The 27,969-nt window shown below is 43.7% G+C and overlaps 1 protein-coding gene and 1 pseudogene across 1 annotated transcript in view; one reads left to right on the top strand and one right to left on the bottom strand.

The window, feature by feature from the left end:
- FHL2 (four and a half LIM domains 2) overlaps window positions 1–1,149 on the bottom strand; it is a 38,680-nt gene extending 37,531 nt beyond the window's left edge. Inside the window, 2 exon segments of the mRNA XM_004031546.5 lie at window positions 577–689; window positions 692–1,149. Coding sequence (XP_004031594.3) covers window positions 577–689; window positions 692–830 — 252 coding nt within the window. The 5' untranslated portion in view covers window positions 831–1,149.
- Window positions 847–27,774, top strand: LOC134756736 (uncharacterized; annotated as a pseudogene).
- Window positions 27,775–27,969: the final 195 nt, after the last annotated feature.

The raw sequence follows: 27,969 nt of genomic DNA on the forward strand, positions 1-27,969 counted from the left end.
TCACACGAGTGCGACTTAAGAAAAACTTAGAATCTTTTTCATTTAAAATAAGCCATTTTTGTTTTAACCGAATGGTTCAGTTATTAAATGTCTACCTGAGTCAAGGAGCGAGGTCACACTGCAAACTCCACATATTTCTACTAAAGGGAAATGGCCCGGACTCCCCCGCGCAGACCACCGTGCCAGGACAGCCCGCTCGGGAGTCGGGCCTGGAAGCAGGCGGACAGCGTCACCTCCCCGCAGCCGCCGGCTGGGACCCGCGGCCAGCCTTTACCCAGGCTCGCCCGGTCCCTGCCCGCATGGCGGTGCCCCACCTGGTGAGGACGCGGGCTGCAGTCCTCCCTCTGGGGATGAGTCGGTGGGCTCCTCTGAGCTCCAGCGCCCCCAGGGTCTAGACCCCTCCCATTGCTCCGCTCCCTTCTCCCCGTGGTCTCCCCACCCCCAACCCCCAGGGATCGGCTCTCCTCTCCCGGGTCTACCCCACAGCTCAACTCCTTTCTCCCGGCTTCTTTCCGCACGGTTCGGCTCCCCTCTCCCAGTGGTCTTCCCGGACCCACAGCTCTGCTCTCCTCTCACCAGTCTCCCCAACTCCGGCTCTGCTCCCCTCTCCCTGGGTCTCGCACCGGATTCGGCCCCCTCTTCCGAGCCCTGGTGGCTAAGCCCCTCGGCCTCCCTCCGGGGCGCAGGGGTTGGAGGTACTCACGGCGCCGCAGCGGGCCGGGGACTCCCGGACGGGGCTGGAGGGCGCGGGCGGCTGGTGGCTGCGGCTCCGCTGCCGGCCGAGTGGAGCGCTGCGCAGCTCCCGCCCTCGAGAACCCCCGCCGTGTCATTTGACCATATAAGGAGATGCACGCCTCGGCTCGCTGGCACCGGGCGTGGGGCGCGGGGGGCGGGCGCCCCCAGGCCTCGCGGTTGCCGTGCCCCCGCCCCGGGCTGCGGCGGTCCCGGCCCGTACCCTTTGTTTGCCAGGGCTCTTTTCTTCGTGCCCTCCGGGTCTTGGGAGCACAGTGGTTATCGGGAGCGTCGCCTCCGGCGTGGGCTCTCGGGCGCGAGTTTCGGACGAGGCCTGGGCGCAATGCCAGGGGTCTGCCCACGCCGGGATCTCTGCCTGCTCCCAGGAGCGAGAGGCTGGAGAAGCCCCAGGACGTGCCGGGGGAGGCGGAGGGAGGAGGGGGTCACTTCTCAGGAGGCATGTGCCTGGGATATATTTGCACGGTGGACGTTTTTCCTTCTTACCCTGAAGATGCTTCTTTACGAAATGAACACCACAGATGACCATAAAGAATCCTTCGTTCCACTACGGAGAGGACTAAAGGAAGGTTCTATCCCCACCTCTCCCTCTTGGGGCCAGAAGACTAGTTAGACATCTTGGATTCCCCTCCAGGGCGGGAAAACCAAAGTGAGCTGGGAGCGTGCCTCCCACATTCCAAGCCCGGGCCCTCTGCGTGACGCTGACGCTGGGTAGGGACAGATGGCACTGTTTAGCATTGTCGCAGGGAGAGCACAGGTTGAGCCCATCCCTGGGAGAGGGTGCGTCGTGATGGAAACATCTGCTCCTGAGCAGGTAACCGGTCCACTTGCAGAAACCGGTGGACGATGAGTAGGTGGACCACAAAGGCGTCCTAGGCACTTTGGGGGCAGGTGTATTATTTTTAACATTTAGGGCAGCTCATAGGAATACATCCTCCAGAGAAGGCGGGAAGAACTCCGTGATTGCTTTCTTTTAATTGATACTCTCCGTCTGGTAGGCCTCATGGATCTCCATCATGGAATTACAGAACTTGAGAATAAAGGGGCTTCATCACCTTAGCTTCCACTCGGTGAGCACTAGCTCTACCTGGTATCTCATTTGATCCACACTCCTTTAAGGTAAAGATTTTTACCAGATTTACGGTGAGGAAAGTTCAGCTCAGATTTGCTCCAGGCCACGTGAACGGTAACTGTGCCAGCTGAGATTTGAACTGGGGTGTGGTAGATGGCAAAGCCATGTAAGTATATTACGGGATCAGAAATGCCTCTCATCCCTCAGTCACTCAGGTGACTCCAGAGGACTGAGACTTGCCATAAGCCCAGCCAGAACTAGATGTGCGGAATACAGCCCTCCCCCGACCCCACCTCACTGTGTCCCTGAAACAGGACGTTTTCCTGAAGAACCTGAGTTAAGGCCACCCTACCTGAATTTCCACTAAGTGTCAAGGCAGGCTAGTATTTTGAAATTCAGAGCAAAGTTTGTGTAGAAAAGGCTCCCAGCCCCTGACAGCTACCTAGATGTGTTGTTGATATCATTACAAATTAGGAAATGGTCTCCTAGTTCTCCAATGGTGAGCCTTAAGCTTCAGTTTGTAAAAACAAGCCCTAAAATGATGAAACATTAATTCCGCATTTATCTTCTTTCTGATTCCTTTTGTCTTATATTTTAATTTTTTTTTTAGCTTTCTGACTTACGGGTGTAATCCATTTAGCTCTGCTTTTTTACAGATAGAGTTATTTAGTTCTGTTATTTTTCTTCTAATAACTGCTTTAGCTGTGTCACATAGGTTCAGCTATGTTGTGTTTTATTATTAAGAAATTCTGCAATTTAATTTTGTGTTTAATTTTTGACCTAATGGGTAGCAGAACATTTTAAATGACCCTGTGGTCATTCGATAGTGTCAGTAAAATCCAGACTCTGGAAACAAACATACCCAGTTTCTACAACAACGATGCACAAAGAAAAACAAGAGAGATGGAGACAGAACCAAGAGATTAAAAAAAGACTTCGCCAACTGCCATGTATAGATCTTATTGGATTCTTTTTTTTTTTTGGATCTTATTGGATTCTAATCAAAGAATAAACTAGTAGAAAATCAATTTTTATGAGACAACCTGGGAAAATATGACACTGACAGGATATTTTCTAGTATTAATGAACAATTTATATTAGGGGTGATAATGTGATTACACACACACATATATTTTTCTTTTCTTAAGTCCTTGCTTTTCAAGAACAGTGCCAAAATATTTCCTAGTGAAATAACATTATGCCTGGAGTTGTTTCAAAATAATTTGGGGTGGGGAAATGGATAGGGCCTATACATATACGAAATACTATCAGCCATGGATTGTGGATAATCGCTGAAGCTTGATGATGGATATGCAGCAGTTCATCTTACTAGTCTGTCTCCTTTTGTAATGCTTGAAAAATTCCATAATGAAAAAATTTTTAAATTACAGATGAACATACCATTTGCTCTTTACCCAGCATTTCCCTTTATAGGAAATTATCTTGTAGATATACTTGCTCCTGTGTTAAACGATAGACACACAAGAGTAGTCATTGTAGAATTGTTTGTAATAGAAAAATACTGGGCCATGTTATGTGTTCGTCAACAAGGGCTTAGTTAAATACAATATGGTGCATTTTAGAATTATTTACATATGCGGCTGTTAAAATGAACGAAGTAACTATATTTACTGATTTGGCATGATCTCCAAGATAAATCAACTGAGAAAAATAAAAGTAGAGAACACTTTGTAGGTAGAAACCAACCATTTGTGTTCATGAGCAAAGAAAGGACAGGGGAAGACAATGTATATTTATAAGCGGTTGCTTCTGGGGAGATCTGAGTGGCTAGGGGTCATGGGGTGGAAAGGAGATTAATTTTTACTGTACACATTTTTATTTCTTGTAAATTTTGAGCTATGTTAATGTACTCATTCAAAAACTAAATATATATATACACGAATATATATATACATATATACGTACATATATACGTATATATACACGAATATATATATGTGTATATGTATATATGTACATATACATGTATATGTATATGTACATATACATGTATATGTGTATATATGTATATATATACACATATATACATATATACATATACACATATACATATGTATATATGTATATATGTATATGTATGTATATGTATGTATGTATATGTATATATGTATATGTATGTATATGTATATATGCATATGTATGTATGTATATATGTATATATATGTGTATATATGCATATATGTGTGTGTGTATATATATATGTGTGTATATATATATGTATTTGAGATGGAGTCTTGCTCTGTTGCCCATGCTGGAGTACAATGGCACTGTCTTGGCTCACTGCAACCTCTGCCTCCCAGGTGCAAGCGATTCTCCTGCCTCAGCCTCCTGAGTAGCTGGGACTACAGGCATGTGCCACCACACCTGGCTAATTTTTTGTAATTTTAGTAGAGATGAGGTTTCATCATGTTAGCCAGGATGGTCTTGATCTCCTGATCTTGTGATCCACCCCCTTGGCCTCCCAAAGTGCTGAAATTACAGGCGTGGGCGACCATGCCTGGCCCAAAAACTAAATATATTTTAAAAATAAAAGCAACAGACTCCTTTAAGGAAAATAGGAAACAAATTTGTTAAACTGATATTAATAGTAAGTCAAAGGAGGATGGCAAGAAATTGAGGAGGGGAATGCAATTTCTGGGTTTAATGACATATGCTTTCATGAGCAATTCCATTGAAGGACAAAGTTTTAAAAACAAATTTTCATGAGACAATCTAAGAAAATGTGTTTTGAAAAGTTCCATCCATCCTGTACATCATTATATTCCTAGGACCTAATTAATTATAGAGCATGGCACATAGTATGTGCTTAATAAATATGTGTATTGAATAAGTGACAGATCACAGAATTGTTTGTGACAAGTCTTTCACTATAGAAAGCATAATGCTGTCTATGGCAGCATAGCTTGATCTTTGAAGTCAAGCCAGGATTCGAATCTCTGTTCTACCTATGACTACTGTGATCTCCAATAACTACAAAACTTCCCTAACCCTCAGTTTGCTAGTTTGTAAAATGGGCTAATAACATATAGTCTGTGAAATTGTGGCGAAGGTCTTTTGAGATGCACATAAACCACTTAGCACTATAAACACCTTACTTGGCATGAAGTAGGCCCTTTGTAAAGTCCTCTGTTTTATTCAATGGCAAAGGGGAAATTAATCCAGAGTAAGAAGGAAATGGACTGAACTTCCACCAGAAGAAGAATTAAGGTTCAGATCCTGTTCTAAAGATGACAGGTTATCTTCTTGAGAGAAAACCTCTCTGCTATGGATAAAAGGCTAGTTCATGGAAGAAAAAAAAAAACACATTAAGAAGTACTATTTCCTGGGGAAAGGATCAACGGACTGTGATCAGTTATTCAAGTTCTTCTTTTGTTTATTCCAATTATCCTGACATTCCTTCTTGAGACAACACTGCCCATAACGCTTTCCCGTCTCTCCTGTAGGTGGGCTTCAGGGAGAGGCACAGCTAGGAAGGGAGGAAAGAGAGGAAAAGACTTCCTGCGGCTAGCAGGTCTCAAAGCCTTGTCCCAGAGTGCAGCAGGATCCCCTGCAAACCTGTTAGAAGTGCACATTCTCAGGCCAGCTCCTGCTTTAACACGCCCTCCAGGTGATTCTGATGACTAAAGGTGATTTGAAGTAAAATAAATACCACTTAGGGCTTCCAACTCTGGACTCGGTAATTTACCAGAAACCTACGAAATGTCAGTTTAGGGCGTGGGGGAGGGAGAGTGAAATAGAGATAGACTAAACGTAGACTAGACTCAGGAACTCTAAAATCCAGTTGGAAGTATTACTTCCTCTGTCAGTTACTTCACTCAGGGAAGCAGGAGGTAGAAGTTTCAGCCAGTGGGTCTGAGCTGTACAAATGCTGAAATTTCATTCTCTGGGAGAGGCCAAAGAAAGGCAGGGCTTCTAGGCGTGTGCTCTCAACTGCCACCCTGTGGTGGGGTCGTGGCTGGGGAGGCTGGTGGGCTAGACCCATCTGTGCAGGGGCCAACAGAAGCCTCCTACCGGGATGGGGGCTACCCCAGGGGGATTAGGATGAGCTCACCATTACCAGGTAGAAAGTGAACACAGGAAAACATGAGCTGGAGGTCAGATCCCCCTATGTTCGTTACCCTAACTGACCACTGCCATCAAGATTGTTAAGCATTTTGTCACCGTTAAAGGATTTCACACAAGCTGTTCCTCCCACTCAAAGCTTGGCCAGGAAACTGGTGGATGATTTGCCCTTGATTCAGAGGCAATCATTCTTAATTGTCTCACATGGTTGGAAGGTGAGTAAGTGTCTACGATCATAAACGCTGGTGGGAAGGGGTCAGGAGTGACCAAACCAGCTCCCCTCCTGGCAGTGGGGTCAGGAGGCAAGTCCCTGCATGCCTTCCCATGACACAGTACCAGATCCCAGGGTGGTGGCACAGAAAGCTGGATTCGCTTTTTCTGAAAACACTATTTGCCCGGATCCAGCAGGGAAGTCTATGGAAGATGACTCTACGGGCAGGGTGTGCACCTGCCTGTGCCCGTGAGCTGGATGCAGTTGTGACGGGAGACCCAAGGGCCTCCAGCAAACAGGAGGAACTTGATCTGGTTACAGGAACGACCTTGCAGGATCCAAACTTTGTTCCTTTGCCTGTCAGACTTTCAGGAAAAGCTCAGCTTTCCACAAATGGCAAGCCCTTTTCCTTTTCTTCTCCCTTCTGCCATGCTCTGGTTAGGAGGGAAAATGCTTGGCTCTCTCTTGAGATACAAAATTTCCATATCCCATTTCTGCCCTCTCTCCTTTTTCACAAACTGATTTGTTGGATGCAAATAATCAGTGTTTAAAGCCTCAAAACATGCCTGACTTTGAGCCAAATCCACAAACAAGTCCATGATTCCAAGTTTCCCATCCTTGGTTAGAGTTTATTTGGAGCGTTGGATACAGTTTCCACTGTGGCTTTGATACCTCATTAAGAAAGACTCTGTTTGGTACATTAATGACCAATAGAATGAAACTATTCACACCCATAGTTCATTTGGGCCAGTAAATGTTGCTGGATGGTTTCAGATGAAAAGTATTTGTAAGGTAGACTCTGAAAAACTTTGCTTCTTATTTGAGATCTCTTTGTCTCTGATTTCAGTCCTTTTCAGGAGCAATCCATTCACTTCTCTGCCTGCCTTCTCTTGGAGTTTTACTCTTTTTTTCCTCTGTCAATGATTCCAAAATCCATTTAAAGGAAGTATTAATGTCGAAAGTCTGTGCAAACCTGGAAAATTCTCTTTTGAGTGAACAGTTTGCTTCCCTAAAATACCTGAAATGGGAGATTCTTCCAGGCATTTCTGAAATGGGGGAGTCTCATGCCTCACTTGTTCCTCAGAATGTTTATGATATTTTATTTGAGACGGAGTCTCACTCTGTCACCCAGGCTGGAATGCAGTGGAGCAATCTCCGCTCACTGTAAACTCTGCCTTCCCTGATTCAAGTGATTCTCCTGCCATGGCCTCCCAAAGTGCTAGGATTACAGGCATGAGCCACCATGCCTGGCAAGAGTGTTTATTTTAAACCACGCCAAGATCTGTTATTCTTTGTGAATTAACTTTATGAGTCAACATTAAAAATTTGAAATCCCAAGTTCTCTCTCCACTGCCACCAAGGTCGTTTTGTGCTATTTCCACTTTGATTAGGGTCATTAACAGAAAATCCAAATAGTCTAACTAGAAAGAGCCTGGGCTGGCCAGGCTCTAGGAGGCAGGGGGTGAACCCCAGGTCCAGGAGCTCCTATGGAGCAGTGTATGTGGCCACAGGTAACACCCTTCACCTTTGTATGTCTTCTTTACATTATCTGTGAAATAAAGAATGTACCACCTCTCTTCTTCCTTTAAAGAGTTATTTCACATTATCTAGTTTTTCCTCAAGCCACTTTTATGGCTAATTGACAATTGAGAATGCCTCCTGTGGCTAATTCTGCCCCACGGTACAGATTTGTGTGTGATGAAAAGCTATGCTTTAAGTTCTAGAGAGCATGTTTAGGAATACCTTTCACCTATTTCAGAAGGTACTTTAAAATTGGACCTGGGAGTCATGACAGAGCTTCCTGGAACAACCAAGCATCTTTCCCCATCACTGCAATAGTAGTTGACTGCTGAAGTACCAGAAACAGATTTTCTAAAATATCTGACCTTCAGCATCTCCTGGCAGGACTGTTTGGCAAAAATAAAAAACCTTCAAAAATTCTGGGCCATCCTAACACTATAAATATGCTTGGAATCATGTGTACAGTCAGAGATGCTGAGCAATTACTCCTCCTTAAGACCAGAGGAGTCATTGTCTCCCCGGAGGGCCGGAGGGGTTCCAGCGGTGAATCTCCATCAGATAGCTGAACTATTCATGTAGCCGTCTTTAAACTCGAGGGCTTTTTCTTATCTTTTTTTTTTTTTTTTTGGTCTTCCTTTTAATAACTTGAAATTCAATTTCCATTTGGCACATGGCTGTAATGTAATCTATCTCCCCGGCCTTGCTAACACTTTCTGGACTCAGTTCTCTGTCTCACGCTGTTTGCATGGAGGGTCTGTCTGTATTGCTGTATTGCTTCTGGTCCCTTGAATTTCCAGGTCAGGGTAGAAACAGATGGAAAGAATGCTTGAGAGGTTTTCTTTTTCTAAGAATATGTTTGGAAAATGGCGAGGTCAGGAAAGCAGACACTGCGATCCTGCGTGGGAGAGAGTCTTTGAGAGCCCTTGCTGCTCACTCTCTTTGCACCTCACATGTTCTACCTGCGGCCAGTGAGGGCAGAGCCTTTCATCCTGTGACTGCTGGAACTCCCTTCCTCACTGTCTTCTGCCTGGTGGACTCCTGTTTATCCTTAGACCAAATAAGGTATCCCCACTAGGAAAGCTGCGTGGGTAGCCATCATAGCCTCATTTTTGACCAGTCCACTCCTTTTCCAAGTTTATAACAACAGAGGAAAGACTGTGAGCTCCTTAGGGGCAAGAACTGAGACATTTGAATCTGTGTTCACAGCACTTTGCAACTTGATCAGTGTTACTGAATTTAATTCACTTTTCTTGAAAATGCCTAAGCTGCTGGGTGTGGTGGCTCACGCCTATAATCCTGGCACTTTGGGAGGCCGAGGCGGGCGGATCACAAGGTCAGGAGATAGAGACCATCCTGGCTAACACGGTGAAACCCTGTCTCTACTAAAAATACAAAAAATTAGCTGGACGTGGTGGTGGGCGCCTGTAGTCCCAGCTACTCAGGAGGCTGAGGCAGGAGAATGGCGTGAGCCCAGGAGGTGGAGCTTGCAGTGAGCCGAGATCACGCCACTACACTCCAGCCTGGGTGACAGAGCGAGACTCTGTCTCAAAAAAAAAAAAAAAAAAGAAGAAAAGAAAATGCCTAAGCCAACATAAGGCTGCTATACGATGGCTCTATACGACCCTGCTCAGAACAAACACATCAGGCCCATTTCCCATTTAGGCAGTCGAGTTATCTGGGCTTTGCACTGAGATCCAGTTGGCAAATAACTTGAATTAAAGCAAAGCCGAGAGCTTGGCCTTCCAGATATCAGCAGATGCAAACTTGGGAATCTCTGCCTGAATTAAAGGAAGTAACCCCCAGGTTATAGCATCCACAGATACAATGAAGAGCTGAAAATGAGGCTGCAGGGAAGTGTGCATGTGGACGTCCTTGGGATGGTGCTTCTTTCTCAGAGTCCAGCTTTTCTTTGCTAGTGAGGGGCTGCTTCTCCTGCCCCATTCCTCCCCCCACTGCCACCACCACCACCACCACCAGCCTAGGCCTTAATCGCAGAGAAGGTCACTCATTGAGGGACTTCCTTGAAATCTGCATCCTGCAAACAGAAGCCACCATCTTAATTTTTAGGAGTCTATCTGGGGAATTCATGGCTTTAGTTTCTGCTTGAGGCTTGTTGATTTTCTATCAAATGCTTTAAAAAATTTCTGTCTGTACAAATGGTAACATACAAAGTTAAACAAAAATTCTGTCTCCCACAGAAATTCCATAAAGCTTCTTTCATCTCTACCAGCATGAGCATGTGTCATTTGTGGAAGCAGGCCTACTTGCCATGACAACAACTCTTCTGTGGCTTTGCAGAGGTATCCTCACAGTTGCGGTGTGCTTTTGCTAGGCAGCCGGCAGAGATGGCCCACATAGGACCACTGCCTTTCAACCCTACCTATTTTAAGGTGCACTCACTTGGATTGAGAAACTGGTATTTTCCCCTCACTTGCACATATTTTGGATGTATAAATATTTTCAAAAGATAAATTTGACTAATACATGCACACCTTCCTTGACTATCACCATCCAAACCCATAGAGATGACTGGGAATTTCCAAGTCATGTAATCCTAATGTTGATTTGAGCATCCACAGCCTGTCTTAGAACACTTTCCAACCAAGACTGGAACCAGCACTTTGGCACTTGCAGAATCACAGCCTTCCCTTCACAGCCTTCCCTTACGAGAAGTACGGCTTCACCCAGCCAGTTGGCTTTGTATTGAGAATTCGTTTATTTTGGACAGGTCACTCTTCCTCACTTACGACTGGCACGTGGATGCAGAGAAAGGACAGCAGCTCCTGGCTGGAGCAGAACTAATGGGGCAGACAGTTAGTGAGCATACACCTGATGGCCCTGATCCTAGATGCAGAGTTTGGAGGAGCAATCTTTCATTATCACTACTACCACCATGATTGCCACTATGATGTTCATCTTATTTATTAGCATACTTTGACTGCTGATAGGGTGACATTTTTGTATAGGAAGGTGAGATCCAGAATGGATCTTACTCTTAGAGTCTTGAAAGATTACTTTCTTCCCCTTTCCGTCTAAAGCTCTCAGAAGACAGGCAGTTTCAGAGGGACCCTACATCCAACGTGATGTAGCAGGCAGCAGAGCAAGGGCAGAGGGGAGACCAGGCTGAGCCAAGGCAGCACCAGGTCATGGTGTCCTCTCTGTGGGTGCAAGAAAGCAGCAGGAGGTGGGGGTAGGAATGGCTGAGAGAGGGTGTTGTGGCCCAAAGAAAGAGAAAGCCTTCATGCCTTGAGGCTTTAGCTCACAGAGAGGGAACCTCAGAGACCAGCTGGGAGGAGCAGGCCCAGTGAGAACAAAAGGAGACCCTCTGCAGGAAAAATGGGCAAGTGAGGGAAAGAAAGAGACTATGGGGAGAGCAAGCCAAAGGAAGTTTTTGTTGGGGAAATATTCAAGGAGTCTGTACTTGGCAGCTGTGCAATTTATATGTGCAAACAAGGGCGCTGGGTGTAATTCACCTGCTGATTTCTGGGAGTCGGGAATCATTTCAGAGGAAGAAGCTGAAGTTGCCCCCAGAAGTCTCCCATGATGCTCATGTGTGGCTGTGGCTATTCTAAGTAGGCCCTGGCATTGCAAGCCCAGCAAGATAGCCAGATAGGGAAGGATAGGGGAGATTTGCCAGCTCTTTCGGTCAGCCCCCAAGTTAATAGTAAATTTTACATTTTTGTGCAATAAAGGCATTAACATAATTAACAGCTTGGTGCCAGTTTAAATATGCATATGTGCTTAGGATCAATGCTACCATTTTGATCATTGTTTGAGAGAGTCCCATTTCTGATGTGTTAGTAAATAATGTGATATTGTTGTTCACATGCCCGTCTAGGCTCTTTGTCCCAGAAAGAGGACGCAAAGGGGTGATATAAAATCCACCTTGGAGCCATCTCAGGGATGGTTGTTCTTGATTCCTCTGAAGACCTGGAGCTGCCTGTGTGAATCAGACTGGAAAAACACGTGGCTGCACTTTTCCATGAAGTAGGTAACAAAGCCACAGTTCATGCCTGGGAAACTTGCCCTAGCATCTCCGCCAGGAGAGCAAGCCGACTCATGCCTGGACTCCCACAGGAGGGCCAGTGCCAAGTATGCTGGAATGAAGGGACACTGCCGAGGATCAGGAATACCAGGAGCTCAGCCCACTTACCACTGCCGAGGATCAGGAATACCAGGAGTTCAGCCCACTTACCAGGCTGAGCTGGGGATGCCGAGATTACTGTGCACACTCAGGCAGAGCTGGAAGCTGAGTCTGCCATCCAGAAGTCTGGACCCAGACAGAGTTCAGGGATCACACCAGAATCGGGACACAGGAGAAGTTTGCTAACCTAGGTCCAACCCAGAATCAGATTCAGATTCAGAGCAGGGGGTCAGCAGGACAGTTTTGTCTCCCAAAAGGAATCAGGCGGAGGCCAGAGAGGCAGCTTGCCAGGTAGGAGAACACCTGAGCAGTCTTAAACCCAGGCAGGTTACTGGCAGTTGCTTCACCTTCTAGTGGCCTCACTTGCACACCAGCTTTCCCCAAGCAGATAACCCCACATAGCTGCAAAATGAATTATTTTCTCTTGTCTGCTTCTAGAGGGTCCATGACCATTCTATTGGCAGTTGGAGAGGTGAGAGTTAAACTGAACGTGAGCCTGTGTCAGGGGCCATGACCCATTTTAATGGAGGGTCTCTAACAGCACCAGTCTCTCGGTAGATATCACTCGAATGGTGCTAAGCTACCTACTAGCAGATTTAGCAGGGTGATGCCTTTTGAAGTCTAAAGTTTTGACTGCTAATCTCTGGGAAACGTGTCACATCGTATGCTATTATTTGGTGGTGGTGTCCAAAACCAACACATTGGTCTTTCTCAGACGAGAAGGATTCTTGGCACAGGCAAGCAGACGGAAGTGTGTGGTATGTGCGTCTTCCTGTATCAGCTTGTGTTTCTCTTATGCTGGAGACCTGAGGTATCCACACTGGTGGAAAAAAATGCTGCCAGATTTAAGGTGAGGAGCAATGGCATGAGTAATCCTTTCAGATAGAAGTTAGCAGTGCTGGACCTTGGAGGTGGCAGTTACAGCTGCCAACATTCGAAAATGGACTTAGTTATTTTAGGAAGCCAAGTGCTGCACATAGAGCCAACCTCAGTTGAGATGCTTTGGGACCAGTACATAGAAGGTTTTTAAGATTCTACAGTTCCATTTCATCCTTTACGAAATGTCCACCCTGAATCTACAGCTTGCTTATTGAATCTTTGTGAAATTTGAAGGGGAGAGGGAAACAGTAATATGACCCAACATAAGAGAAGTACCAGCGAGCCTCTGTGGACACAGGTGTGTGCATAACCATCATCGCTCTAATCCTTAGATTCATTCTTTCTCATTTCAGTCAAAAAACTGATTCTAAAATTAAGGCAGACTGACACCCACTGCGTCCTAAACTGTAGATGCATTAAAGGTTATTAGCACAATTTCCTAGTATTATCTTTGAGTTTGTTTTAAAAAATAACTTTTTAAGATAAAGACAAATTATAACTTTAGAAAGAATACTATGAACTGTCAATTCTGTCACATACTGAGCAAATTTTTAAAAAAAGTATAATGTACAATTTTTTTTTCTCATTCTTTTTCAAGCACAGCTTGATAAACGTTGTCTCTTACTCCTGGTTTTAGATGGAATTCTTTTTTCCTACTCACCCAGAATCCTCATCTTTGAAATGATGAATTTGTAAATGGTCCTGAACTTAGGGTTTTTTTTTACTTTAAAAGTTCTCATGGTTCCCAGCACTTTGGTAGGCCGAGGCGGGCGGATCACTTGAGGTCAGGAATTCAAGACCAGCCTGACCAACATGGTGAAACCCTGTCTCCACTCAAAACACAAAAATTAATTGGGCATGATGGTGAGCTCAGAAGGCTGAGACAGGATAATGGCTTGAACCCAGGAGGCGGAGGTTGTGGTAAGCCGAGATCACGCCAGTGCACTCCAGCCTGGGCAACAGAGCAAGACTCCATCTCAAAAAAAAAAAAAAAAGTTCACATGGCATCCTTCTCCTAGTAATTGGATTGAGTAGAAAGCCTGAGGGAAACTATTGAGCAGAAACTTGTTGATTGCTAAGTGACTCATCCTCACAATGCCACCAAGATGAATAAATCTCACTCCATCCCTTCTAAGGGTTAAAGTCCAGTGTGACCAGAAGGGAGGGAGCCAGCTGAGTAAAGATGAAACTCCAATAAGTTCCGGTCAAGGTTAAGATATGAAAGTATACCCCACTTCCAGGTATATATCTAAAAGAATTGAAAGCAGGGTTTGGAAGAAATACCTGCACACTCATGTTCATAGCAGCATTATTCACAATAGCCGACAGGTGGATGCAACCCAGGCTTCCATAGATAGGTGAATGCGTGAACAACATGTAGTACAACCATACAATGGAATCTTATTCACACTTAAAAAGGAAGGACATTCTGACACATGCTCCAACAGGGATGGACCTTGAGGTCATTATGCTAAGCTTGAATGAGAATTGATTGAACCCAGAAGGCAGAGGTAGCTTGGATAACCAAAAGGTATAATCATCAGGAAAATAGAAAAAAACAAACTGGTGGTGGAGGATGAATTCAATTTTGACTTATTGAAACAGAAGCAGTTTGGGGACAGCCATCCAAATAGAAAATTTTCCCAAACTTGTAGAAGGATGAGATTCAGGGAGAAGGTTGGAGCTGATGGTATGAACATAGGGGTCATTAGCCAAATGGTAGGTAAAAACCAGTAGAGCAAAAGAGCAAATAAATAAACCAGGAGAGTGAGTGAGGTCGTGCAAGAAAGCACGTGGATGGTTAGGAGTGGGTCGCAGGTCAAGCTCCAGGGGAGCCTAAGGTTTAGGGGGCAGCATCCGCAGAGGTGGCTGAGAAGGCAGTGTCAAGGAAGGATGAGGAGAAAGAGCCAGAAGCGGGGGCAGTGAAGCCAGTGACTGACACAGCCGAGGAGCAGTGGCCAGGGGGTGCTGAGAGTGTGTTGCACGTGGCAGCACAGTGGCTGTTGGTGACGTCTGAATGTGATCAGTGGCATGATGGGGACAGAAGCACATTGCAGTGGGCTGAGGGTCAGTGACAATGGAGGGTGTGGAGATGGTGATGTAAGAGGTCTGATGGGAAAAAAAGGAAGAAATTCCACGTAGCTCAGTAAGGAAACTGAGGCCCAGAGAGGGCAAATAATGTACTCAAAGTCAGAGTTAGTGGTGTAGGACAGGATGCAAATGAGGAGAGCGTGTGACTGGTGTGACTGCTCACGTTTCCTGGTTCCATCCCTTCCACCAGGCTGCCTCCTGAAGCAAGGCAGTGATCAGTTTCTGAGCTCTCATGACCCATCTTTATAGCGTCTCCTTCTCAACCAGCCCAAGAAATACAATAGTCAAAACAGAAAGGCAAAGCCTCTCTGCAACCGTCTTCCCTATTTCTTCCCTCTCCTGACAAAAATGGACTGAAAAATTTCCAAAATCAAGAAGCATAAAGCCTGATTTCTTTTTCTAGTCAGACTAACAAAACGATTTATTTTCTTTCCACTCTCTTAAAGAAAAGAGGAACAGCACCTCTCCCTGGAGCTATTCTAGCAGTTAACAACAAAGCTAAGCACTACTCACCATAGAACTTTGTAAGATATCAGAAAAAAAAACAGTTCACAAAAATTTTTTTAGAGGCAGGGTCACCCGGGCTGGAGTACAGTGGCATGATCACAGCTCACTATAACCTCAAATTCCTGGGCTCAGGTGATCCTCCCACCTCAGCCTCCCGACAAGCTGGGACCACAGGTGCTCCACCACACCCAACTAATCTTTTTTTAATTTTTGTTTTTGTAGAGACAAGGTCTTGCTATGTTGCCCGGGCTAGTCTTGAACTCCTGGCCTCAAGCAATTGTCTTTCTTTGGCTTCCCAAAGCCCTGGGATTACAAATGTGAGCCATCACGCCCAGCCCCAAGCCGTTTTTCTTCTACTGGATGCTCACAACGCAGAACACTTCTGTGACCCCAGAAGGGGGTAATTTTCCCTCCATATACCAAGCAATTCTGCAAATGATTCTCTAGAAGACACCAGCTGGGTGTCCTCAAATTCAATTCTGACACTATCTCCCTGGAGTTAGATCCCACAGGATGAGGGCTCAGTCCCACAAGACTGCCAGTCTGTACTTCAGATGCCACTTGCAAGTAGTAGGTTGTCACCTATACTTCTGACCAACAGGATATTAGTTGGGGAGGGGGTCCTAGAACCCCTCCTTGGCTTCCATTAATTTGGTAGAGCAGCTCACAGAACTGAGGGAAGCACTTTATTAATGTTTACCATGTATTATGGAGATATTATGAGGGATACAGAACAAAGCATGGGGAAAGACATGTGGAGCTTCTGTTTCCTCCTTGGGGTCACCACCCTCCAGGAACCTCTCTATGTTCAGCCATCCGGACACCCATCTGAACCCTGTCCTTTAGGGTTTTCATGGGGGCTTCATTGCATAGGCATGATTGATTAGACCATTGGCCACTAGTGATCAACTTAACCTTGAGCCCTTCTGCCCTCCTGGGAGGTTGGGGTTGGGGCTGAAAGTCCCAACCCTCTAGTCATACCTTGTTCTTTCCAGTGACCAACCCCCATCCTGAAGCTACCTAGGACCCGCCCCCCCTCCGCCGCCATTATCTCATTAGCATACAAAAGTACTCTTGTCACTTAAGAGATTTAAAGGTTTTTGTTTGGTTTGGTTTGGTTTGGTTTGGTTTTTGAGACAGAGTCTCGCTCTGTCGCCCAGGCTGGAGTGCAGTAGCAGGATCTCAGCTCACTGCAACCTCTGCCTCCTGAGTTCAAGCAATTCTCCTGCCTCCGCCTCTAGAGTAGCTGGGGTTACAGGCACACGCTACCATGTCCAGCTAATTTTTGTATTTTTAGTAGTGATGGGGTTTTGCCATGTTGGCCAGGCTGGTCTCCAATTTCTGGCTTCAAGTGATCCACCCGCCTTGGCCTCTCAAAGTGCTAGGATTACAAGTGTGAGCCACTGTGCCTGGCCAGATTTAAAGGATTTTAGGAGCTGTACATCAGGAAACTGAAAGAAGACCAAATATCTGTTTCACAATATCACCAGCTTCTTTACAATTCCTCAGTAACCTACGACTTAACAATTTTCTCTAATACAACTGTAGTCTAAGTAATGTTGGCTTACATATCTTTTGATCCTTAAAGTTATATTAGTATATGTTTGTTGTACACAAACGCAGATGTATACAGATACTAGAACATTCTTTAAGGTAGCATAAGTTGGGAAACAATCTAAATGTTTATAGGTAGGGGCAGAGTCAAGTCATTCGTCCATGCAATGGAGCAAGCACTACACCGCTATAAATAGTGAGGCAAAATCTCACTCTCTGGGACAATCTCCAAGACAGGGTGTTAAGTGAAAGAGGAAAGTGCAAGTCATTGTGTGGAGTATCCTACCATTTGTAAGAAAAGGATGTGTGGCTATTATACATGTTTGGAATATCTGGAAGGATGCACAAGGAGTTGGCAATAGTAGTTGCTTCTGGGGAGAACTAAGGAAGAGAATGGAGGGAGGGGGAAAATTACTTTTCATTATTCTCTCTTTGTTCCTTCTGAATTTTGCACCGTGTGCATTGATTATCTGTTAATAACTAAAATAATATAAAGTAAATAAATAATCAGCATATCTTACCACAGCAAAGGTGGTTTAAATAATGTCTTTAAACAATTAAATTCAATAACACTTTTAAACAGAGATTGAAGGTGGCTTCACAATGGGCAGGGAAATAATATGTGACACAGTTTGCAAGAACGAAAACCGTGTCTGTGAAAATCACATTAAAATGTGTTGGGAAACAGCCTGAAGAAAAACTGTTCCTAAAATAGAACCAACAATAAATAAATAAACAAATAAAGTAAGCAATGCAAATTTCTTAAAAGCACCGGGATTCCTGTGTTTTTAAGTTATTTCTTTGTGGCCCTAACCCCAAGTTAAGCACCAGGGACTCCTTGGAACCGAATGGTACCCCATGGTGGGAAAATGGCCCATATGGTACAATTATCTAGATGATTTCAGCAAAAAATACGTCTTTGACTCAGTGTTTTATACAATAGGAATAGATGGGGAATATTAACAAGAATTGAAACTGTGTGTGGAACCATGTTCAATCAATTTCAAGTTTAATTAAACCAGCTACTCTTAACACCTGTTCTTAAAGAGTGCCTCAAAGAGTACAGCCCTATCTACTCTTTAATATTATTAAGAATCCCAAAGGGCTTTTGTTTATGTAGGTTATATCTATTATATTTACTGCATTAGAAAATAAAACTTAGAAGCTAAAAAATTAATTCATTTAAAATTAACATTAAATCCGTAACAGGTAACATAGAATGTTTTCATGAAAAATAATTACACTTTCCAAAACAAAACAACTAGTAAGAAGAGTGGTGTGGTTTTGAATTTTTGCAAATCTCTTTAACATTGAGCTTAATAGAAGACAGCTGGAAAGCTCAATGCTCACGTCTGCTTCTGCATTTGATCTGTGGAGTATGTGGTTTTGGTTGAAATTTATGAAGGAAATGCAACCTTATACAGAAATGTCGTTGGAAAAGAGAAATATCTTGATAGCCATCTCAGATCATCATCTCTCTCTATAAATAGATAGATTCTACACCAAAATTTGAAAAAGAGATGTTTCTTAACTACTGCTTACAGATTGCAAGGTGGAATCTGAAATCACATCAATACTTTTCATATTCTATTACATTAAAGCCCATTTGGTCTATCTTAAGCTTTAAACAGATCTTTAACCTACACATTATTTTGTTAGATTTAGAAAATATTGCTTCTATAGATCTTCCAAATGCTGATACATTTCATTATACAATATTAACAAATTACAGTAATTGATATCACCATCCATCTAATCAGGAAAGTTTTTACACACTGGGAAGCTGCCACACAAATGCTAATTTTCGCCTGAAAACTCAAATTTTATCCTTGAAAACAAAAACAAATACTGTCAGTTGTTTCCCTTAGAATGACAGGCTACTCTTCATTTTTGGGAAAATATCTACTGCCAAAATCTAAGTATGCTTTGTCTGTCAGTTGTTCTTCCAAGTGAAAATGGAAGAAACATCTTGTTAAACTCACGACTTGGGCCACTGCACAACTTCCTTTCCTCAAGACAGTCACAGTTCTTTGATATGAGCAGAAGTGCTTCATGCATCTTCCCTTTCATCACTCTGAATATTAAAAAGATGTGTGTTGCGGCCGGGCGCGGTGGCTCACGCCCGTAATCCCAGCTCTTTGGGAGGCCAATGTGGGTAGATCACGAGGTCAGGAGACTGAGACCATCCTGGCTAACACGGTGAAACCCCATCTCTACTAAAAATACAAAAATTGGCTGGGCATGGTGGCGCGTGCTTGTAATCCCAGCTACTCGGGAGGCTGAGGCAGGAGAATCGCTTGAACCCAGGAGGCAGAGGTTGCAGTGAGCCGAGATCTTGCCACTGCACTCCAGCCTGGCAACAGAGCTAGACTCCATCTCAAAAACGAAAAAAAAAATGTGTTGCTGGGCACGGTGGCTCACGCCTGTAATCCCAGCAATTCGGGAGACTGAGGCGGGCAGATTGTCTGAGCTCAGGAGTTCGCGATCAGCCTGGGCAACATGGTGAAACTCAGTCTCTACTAAAATACAGAAAATTAGCCAGGTGTGGCAGCGTGTGCCTGTAGTCCCAGCTACTCAGGAGGCTGAGGCAGGAGAACTGCTTGAACCCGGGAGGTGGAGGTTGCAGTGAGTCAAGATTGTGTCACTGCACTCCAGGCTGGGCAATACAGCGAGACTCCATCTCCAAAAAAAGAAAGAAAGAAAGAAAGAAAGAAAGAAAGAAAGAAAGAAAGAAAGAAAGAAAGAAAGAAAGAGAGAGAGAGAGAGAAAGAAAGAAAGAAAGAGGATGTGTGTGTTTAAGGGTCCAGATTTAATAAATACAAAAAAAGAGGATGTGTGTGTTTAAGGTTCCAGATTTAATAACATTAATAATTGTTACTGTTGTTTTGTCAAGGTCATTCTGGAATGCAGCTGGGCTTTTCTTTTTCCCCCTACTGCTTGGTGATGAAGAATATCATGATTACTAGTTTGGTTTGGAGCCACCACCTTGATTCCTGCTAAGGCACTAGGAGTCTTCCCACCACAACTTTTGTACCAGCATAAATGTCAACACAGTGAAAAGATGAGTAATATCTTAATAGTATCAAGAAAATAGCTTTAACCACAAAAACTCCTTGAAAAGGACTCAGGGGTATAGGGACCACACATTGAGAACCACAGAATTAAAACACTTTAGGCTGGGGAAGTCATTATATTTTGTAATAGGACTGGAGGTAGTATGTTTTCCACCATGTGGGTAAATGGTGGAGATTCAGACACAGTCTGTATAGCTAGTGTTTCATACCTGTCCTTATTTTTGACTCTGCGAATGGCCACCCAAGGCTGCCAAGGGCTCATCATTGAGATAGTGCTGGGCTTGTTAAGCTGGATATCCTAACTCCTGGGCCTTCTGGTTTGAAAGATGTGGGGGCCAGGCAGATAAGCACCAGGGCAAGCCACCTGGGCCACAGGGAAACACTCTCCCCAACAGAAACCACTTATTTTCATCCTATTGAAAATAAGCCTCAGAGACCCAGGTGGTCAAACAACATCAACAAAAACAAACAAAAACCCCATTTTAATCTCATAAGTAGGTCAGAGTTGCACATTTCATGAGAATTGGGTCCAAAAGACCAGGTACCACTAATTATCCAGATATTTCAGTTGAGCTGATTTAGTGAGCAGTTTCCGTTCTGCACTTTACATTTTTATGAATACAACTGTGGATAAAGTATGCGCAGACATAGAGTATTCTATTTCTTCTTCAAGGATATATCTCTCTATAAAGTGTATTTATTCATACAGTAGCACCCTCCCCCCGCCCCCCCTAATCTGCAGTTTCTCTTTCCACGCTTTCAGTTACTCATGGTCCACTATGGGGCTGAAAATAGATTAAGTACAGTACAATACAATATTTTGACAGAGAGAGGCCACATTCACATACCTTTTATTACAGCATATTGTTATAATTGTTCTATTTTATTATTATTTATTGTTAATCTCTTATGGTGACTAGTTTATAAGTTAAAATTTATCATATGTATGTATACACAGGAAAAAACATAGTATATGCAGGGTTTGGGACTATCCACAGTTTCAGGCATGCACTGCAAGTCTTGGAACTTATCCCCACCAGATAAGGGGAGACTGGTGTGTAATATTTGTATACAAGTATTTTCTTTAGTGTATGTCTGTCCACAAAGTAGGCTTTCCTGTACCCATACATCAGAAAGACAGACATGTAGATCTATAGAAGGCCACTGGAGAATCAAAATATGCCAAACCAAAATATGTCACACCAGAATATGCCACTTTGGCATAAGGATTTTTAAAATTTTCTTTTATTTTCATAGGTTTTTTGGAACAGGTGGTGTTTGGTTACATAAGTAAGTTCTTTAGTGGTGATTTGTGAGATTTGGGTTTACCTGTCACCCAAGCAGTAGACACTGCACCCAATTTGTAGTCTTTTATCCCTCACCCCCTTCCCACCCTTTCTCCAAGAGTCCCCAAAGTCTATTGTATCATTTGTATAAGGATTGTTTTGAGGTGAAGGCAATTAAGAAGCAGCAAATGCAGAAAAAGCAGGACATAAATTTCCCTTTGTGAAGGTGTTTCTCCTCCCCTCTTCTATACCAAGAGGAGACCAACTCTTGTCACTGGAAACAGAAAGTCAGCACCAAGACAGGTCTGCACAAACAAACCTCACCAATATCACCCTTATCTTTCATTAGGTTCCCCTATATGTGTACTCTCCCAGTCCTAGAAGCCCAGGTTGCTTTTTGCTTGTTTTGTTACTTCTCTGCAAATTTATCACCCTTTGTTAAAATGGTATATAAACTCCTGGGTCTAACAGCCTCTTTGGTTCTTCACTTCTTTTCTATGAATGTCCCTTCACATAAAAATTAAAATAATAACATAAAATAAGATTTGTATGTCTTTTCTCCTGATGGTCTCACTTTTGACAGTGTGATTAACAGACCCCAGCAAAGGAACAGAAGAAGGTTGAGGAAAAGTTTTATTTTCCTCCCCTGTACTACGTAGTCCAGTATGACTGAACATGCATAGTCATTAAGGGAAAGTGTTCAGTTGAGGGTGGGAAGGGATGCACTGGCCAAGGTCTCAAGAGGAGAATTGACTGCTTGGATTCAGTTCTTCATTTGCTCAAAGATAAGCCACCCAATGCCCCATTGTGTTAGTCTGCCAGGGCTGTCATCACAAAGTGCCACAGACTGGATGGCTTAAACAACAGAAATTTATTGTCTCCAAGTTTTGGAAGCTGGAAGTCCAAGATCAAGGTGTCAGCAGGGTTGGTCCCTTCTGAGGGCTGTGAGGGAGCATTTGCTCCATGCCTCTCCCTAGCTGCTGGTGGTTTGCTGGCAATCTTTGGCATCCCTTGGCTTGTAGACTCACTTCCCTGATCTCTGTCTTCAAGTGGACATAGTATCTCCCTGTGTGTGCGTCTGCCCAAATGTCCCCCTAATATCCCCTTTTACAAGGACACCACTCATATTGGATTAGGGATACCCTAATGACCTCCTCTTAACTAATTACTCTGTAACAACCCCATTTCCAAATAAGGCCATAGAGTTATTAGGAGTTACGGCTTCAGCATATCAATTTGGGGGAGACACTCAACCCATAACACCTTCACTAATAATAGTAGCAAATTATTCATAACTAATAGTAACATGAGGAAGAATCTAACAGATGTGGGGCAAAGAGAGGGATGGCGAGGAGGAACTAGTGCAGATATCCCTAACCTTTTTGGCACCAGGGACCCATTTTGTGGAAGACAATTTTTCCATGAATTGGGAGGTGGGGGGCAGAGGGTTTCAGGATGAAACTGTTCCAACTCAGATAATCAGGCATTAGATTCTCACAAGGGGCATGCAACCTAGATCCCTCACATGTGCAGCTCACATTAGGGTTCATGCTCCTATAAGTATCTAACGCCTCCACTGATCTGACAGGAGGCGGAGCTCAGGTGGGAATGCTTCTTGCCTGCTGCTCCCCTCCTGCTGTGCGGCTGGGTTCCTAACAGGCCATGAGCCAAGTACGGATCTATGGCCTGGGGATTGGGGACCCCTGAACTAGTGGGTCAAGTTTTAGGAGAAAACGGGTCTCCATCCACACCATGAGAATGGGGCACTGGGGTTGTATAGAGCCAGTGGTGGCCCAGTGTCCCTGTCCTATACTGGATCCAGCTCATGAGACAGATGCAGTCTATGGTCAGACTCCATGTGGTCCAGTGCTCCCTTGATAAAGAAGGTAATCCAATGGGAAGAAAGTGAACTGTCCCTGGTCCCATCATCACTGGGTTCTCTCTGGCTTGTAAGGACAGCCAGTTTCACATGGAATATCTGGGACAGAGTCCTCACAAATTTGATTTGGTGTCAGTGATCTGGGGCTTTGTGGCAATGTTCTGCCCTGCTTGAGATTACAGGCCAAAGTTCAAAGACCAGCAACCCAAAAGCCTGGTCACTGGAGTGTAGATGCTTGGTGGAGTATTCACAAGCACTCTACAGAAGGCCCAATGCCTGAGGTTAAGACCATAAGCTCAACTCTCCTGATCAAAAAGACAAACACTATTCTCTTAAGACAAATGCTGTCTCTAGGACAAATGCTATCAGGATGATGAAAATCAATTTTCTGCCCATTTGTTGTTGTTGTTGTTGTGACAGATCTCTGGCAACAAAATGCTCCAGATGAAAGAAATCAAAATTAAATACTGTCTGCAGTTTAACACTGCCACCAAATTCCATCTTTAGGTTGATTTTTGTGTCCTCTTTATCAAAAGGCTGCTTGATTGAGAAAGTGTCTAGCTCAGTTATACTATGGCTTGCATTGACCAAGAGAGGTATCCCAGCCTCATGACACTGATATCGTAACTGTCAAATGGAGGCACTTCTGTGATGCAGAGGACACAGTTCCATGCATGAGCTTGCAATGCAGCCTCTGCCATCAGGGACTCAACATTCTAGGATTTAGTTTTCCAGATCTGTTTCTTTGATTTAATGGAAAAGATGTTTCTATTGCCCACCATGCTATTTTTATATTGGGACCAGAGTTCACTGGTACATCTTTTTGTTCCCATCAGCTTTTTGCCCCTCTTGGGGTCCTGTTGCATGCATTGGCAGCGTAGCTCAGAGGAGTTGCCCTAGGAAAGAATCAGTGGAGGGCAGTCCTTCCCCACATACATGCAAGTCCTCCAACACCATGCATGTCCAGCAGCAATCTTGGCCGCGTTGTGGACCAGAAAGGAAAAGCTATAGTAAGAAACAGCTGTTTGGCTTGAAGATGTGTTGGTTTGCTTATGTTTGTAACTTGTTTGCTTTTATGCTTTGGGTTTTCAAGATGCTGGTGTTATTGGTGAGAATGGCAATAACTCCCATGCCTTGTGAACCATAACCAGCTCCTGGCATTCTCAAGTTGGTGGCAAGATGCATATGGAGGTGCATGTCCTGTGCATGGGGATTGCAGGGGCCCTATGTGGATGGATCCTTGGTGCTTCTCAGATAAGACAAAACTACTTAGGAAGCAAAACTGTGATGGGAATAATGGATCACATGTAAGAGAAATTTTTTTTTTTATTTATAGTTTCCTCTTGGTTTAATTTACTTTTTCATTATAGGATTATACCTCTAGATAAGACATGATCTACAAACTAAACCACAAGCCACTTAGAGACAACAGGACCATGAAAATCAATTTTCTGCTAATTTGTTGTTGTTGTTGTTGTTGTTGTTGTGACAGATGTGATTCATCTCTGGCAAAAAAAAAAAAAAAATGCTCCAGGTGAAAGAAATCAAAAATAAATACTGTCTGCAGTTTAATACTGCCACGAGATTGCATCTTTAGGTTGATTTTTTTGTCCTGTTTATTTTATCAATTGATTACTTGACTGAGAAAAGGATTGTCTGGATCATTTATACTACAGGTTGCATTGTACAAGATACCAAAGTCATTGCAGAAACACTGTTTTTCGTTCTGACAGTTTTACTCAATAGACACTGTACTTCTCAGATAACTAGGAAACCAGAGTAAAGGCTTCCGTCAATAATGTCAGAACACTAATTTACTCTCCCACTTCTTTCCTTTTCCTCCAGTTCAGACGGCATGGGAACCCATTACAATTCCCTCATAGTGGAAAGCAAGCTGAGGATGCTTGCATTGGGCCTGACTCAGGAAGTGGTGTCAAGCGTCAGGTCCCTGGGGCAGCTCTTCCATTCCTCTCTCTGATGTTTGCCCCCAGAGGAATGAAGATTCTTCTAGATTTTAGTACAGAATGGAGGCTGTCAGTGATACCCATATGTTAGAAAAAGCCAACAGAGCAATAATGTCTCCAAAAAATGAAACATGCAGCTTTTAGAATGATTGGAAATTACAGTTCGATTTTGAATTATTTGCAAGCCACTTGAAGATTTCATAAACCTATTGCATCAACTCTAACAATAGTCCTTTACTGGTATAATTATCTGCATTTTGCAGGAGTAGAGATTGAGGTACAAAGAGAGGACACATTTTGCTTGCCTGAGACTTCAATGAAACTTCTGACAATATCAGGGGACATATTTATACTTCTAACAGTATTTTTAGCTATTTGATGGACAACAGTTGCTTCTCTTTTTAAAGATCACAGCCATTGAGGAATCCACCATATTTCTGTAGTAGGAAGAATGTTTATCTCTGTGTCTTGTCTTTCTGGTTAAAGGTATTTACTTCCATCACACTACCTGACTTCAAACTATATTACAAGGCTACAGTAACAAAAACAGCATGGTACTGGTACCAAAACAGATATATAGACCAGTGGAACACAACAGAGGCCTCAGAAACAACACCACACATCTACAACCATCTGATCTTTGACAAACCTGACAAAAACAAGAAATAGGGAAAGGATTCCCAATTATATAAATGGTGTTGGGAAAACTGGCTAGCCATATGCAGAAAGCTGAAACTGGATCCCTTCCTTACACCTTGTACAAAAATTAACTCAAGATGGGTTAAAGACTTAAACTTAAGACCTGAAACCATAAAAACCCTAGAAGAAAACCTAGGCAATACCATTCAGGACATAGGCATGGGCAAAGACTTCATGACTAAAACACCAAAAGCAATGGCAACAAAAGCCAAAATAGACAAATGGGATCTAATTAAACTAAAGAGCTTCTGAACAGTAAAAGAAACTATCATCAGAGTTGAACAGGCAACCTACAGAATGGGAGAAAATTTTTGCAATCTAGCCATCTGACAAAGGGCTAATATCCAGAATCTACAAAGAACTTAAACAAATTTACAAGAAAAAACAAACAACCCCATCAAAAAGTGGGCAAAAGATATGAACAGACACTTCTCAAAAGAAGACATTTATGCAGCCAACAGACACATGAAAAAATGCTCATCATCACTGGTCATCAGAGAAATGCAAATCAAAACCACAACAAGATACCATCTCATGCCAGTTAGAATGGTAATCATTAAAAAGTCAGGAAACAACAGATGCTGGAGAGGATGTGGAGAAATAGGAGCACTTTTACATTGTTGGTGGGAGTGTAAATTATTTCAACCATTGTGGAAGACAGTGTGGCTATTGTGGAAGACAGTGTGGCTATTCCTCAAGGATCTAGAACTAGAATTACCATTTCACCCAGCAATCCCATTACTGGGTATATACCCAAAGGATTATAAATCATTCTGCTACAAAGATACATGCACACATATGTTTATTGTGGCACTGTTCACAATAGCAAAAACTTGGAACCAACCCAAATGCCCATCAATGATAGACTGGATAAAGAAGAAGTGGCACATATACACCATGGAATACTATGCAGCCATAAAAAAGGATAAGTTCATGCCCTTTGCAGGGACATGGATGAAGCTGGAACATTCTCAGCAAGCTAACACAGGAACAGAAAACCAAACACCACATGTTCTCACTCATAAGTGGGAGTTGAACAATGAGAGCACATGGACACACAGAGGGGAACATCACACACCAGGACCTGTCAGGGAGTGGGGGCCTGGGAGAGGGATAGCATTAGGAGAAACACCTAATGTAGATGACGGATTGATGGTTGCAGCAAACCACCGTGGCACATGTGTACCTATGTAACAAACCTGCACATTCTGTACATGTACCCCAGAACTTAAAGTATATATATATTGTAGGGAAAAGAAAGAGAGATCAGACTGTCACTGTGTCTATGTAGAAAGGGAAGACATAAGAGACTCCATTTTGAAAAAGACCTGTACTTTGAACAATTGCTTTGCTGAGATGTTGTTACTTTGTAGCTTTGCCCCAGCCACTTTGCCCCAACCTGGAGCTCACAAAAACATGTGTTGTATAAAATCAAGGTTTAAGGGATCTAAGGCTGTGCAGGGCGTGCCTTGTTAACAAAATATTTACAAGCAGTATACTTGGTAAAGGTCATTGCCATTCTCTAGTCTCAATAAACCAGGGGCACAATGCACTGCGGAAAGCCACAGGGACCTCTGCCCTTGAAAGTGGGGTATTGTCCAAGGTTTCTCCCCATGTGATAGTCTGAAATATGGCCTTGTGGGATGAGAAAGACCTGACTGTCCCCCAGCCCGACACCTGTAAAGGGTCTGTGCTGAGGTGGATTAGTAAAAGAGGAAAGCCTCTTGCAGTTGAGATGGAGGAAGGCCACTGTCTCCTGCTTGCCCCTGGGAACAGAATGTCTCTATGTAAAACCCGACTGTACATTTGTTCAACTCTGAGATAGGAGAAAAGCTGCCCTGTGGCGGGAGACGAGACATGTTTGCAGTAATACTGCCTTGTTATTCTTTACTCCACTGAGATGTTTGGGTGGAGAGAAACATAAATCTGGCCTATGTGCACATCCAGTCATAGCACCTTCCCTTGAACCTAATTATGACATAGATTCTTTTGCTCACATGTTTTTTGCTGACCGTCTCCTTATTATCACCCTGCTCTCCTACTACATTCCTTTTTGCTGAAATAATGAAAATAATAATCAATAAAAACTGAGAGAATTCAGAGGCCGGTGCCGGTGCAGGTCCTTGGTGTGCTGAGCGCCGGTCCCCTGGGCCCACTATTGTTTCTCTGTACTTTGTCTCTGTGTCTTATTTCTTTTCTCAGTCTCTCGTCCCACCCAACTAGAAATACCCACAGGTGTGGAGGGGCAGGCCACT

Source organism: Gorilla gorilla, chromosome 12, assembly GCF_029281585.2.
Source record: "Gorilla gorilla gorilla isolate KB3781 chromosome 12, NHGRI_mGorGor1-v2.1_pri, whole genome shotgun sequence".
Taxonomy (NCBI): domain Eukaryota; kingdom Metazoa; phylum Chordata; class Mammalia; order Primates; family Hominidae; genus Gorilla; species Gorilla gorilla.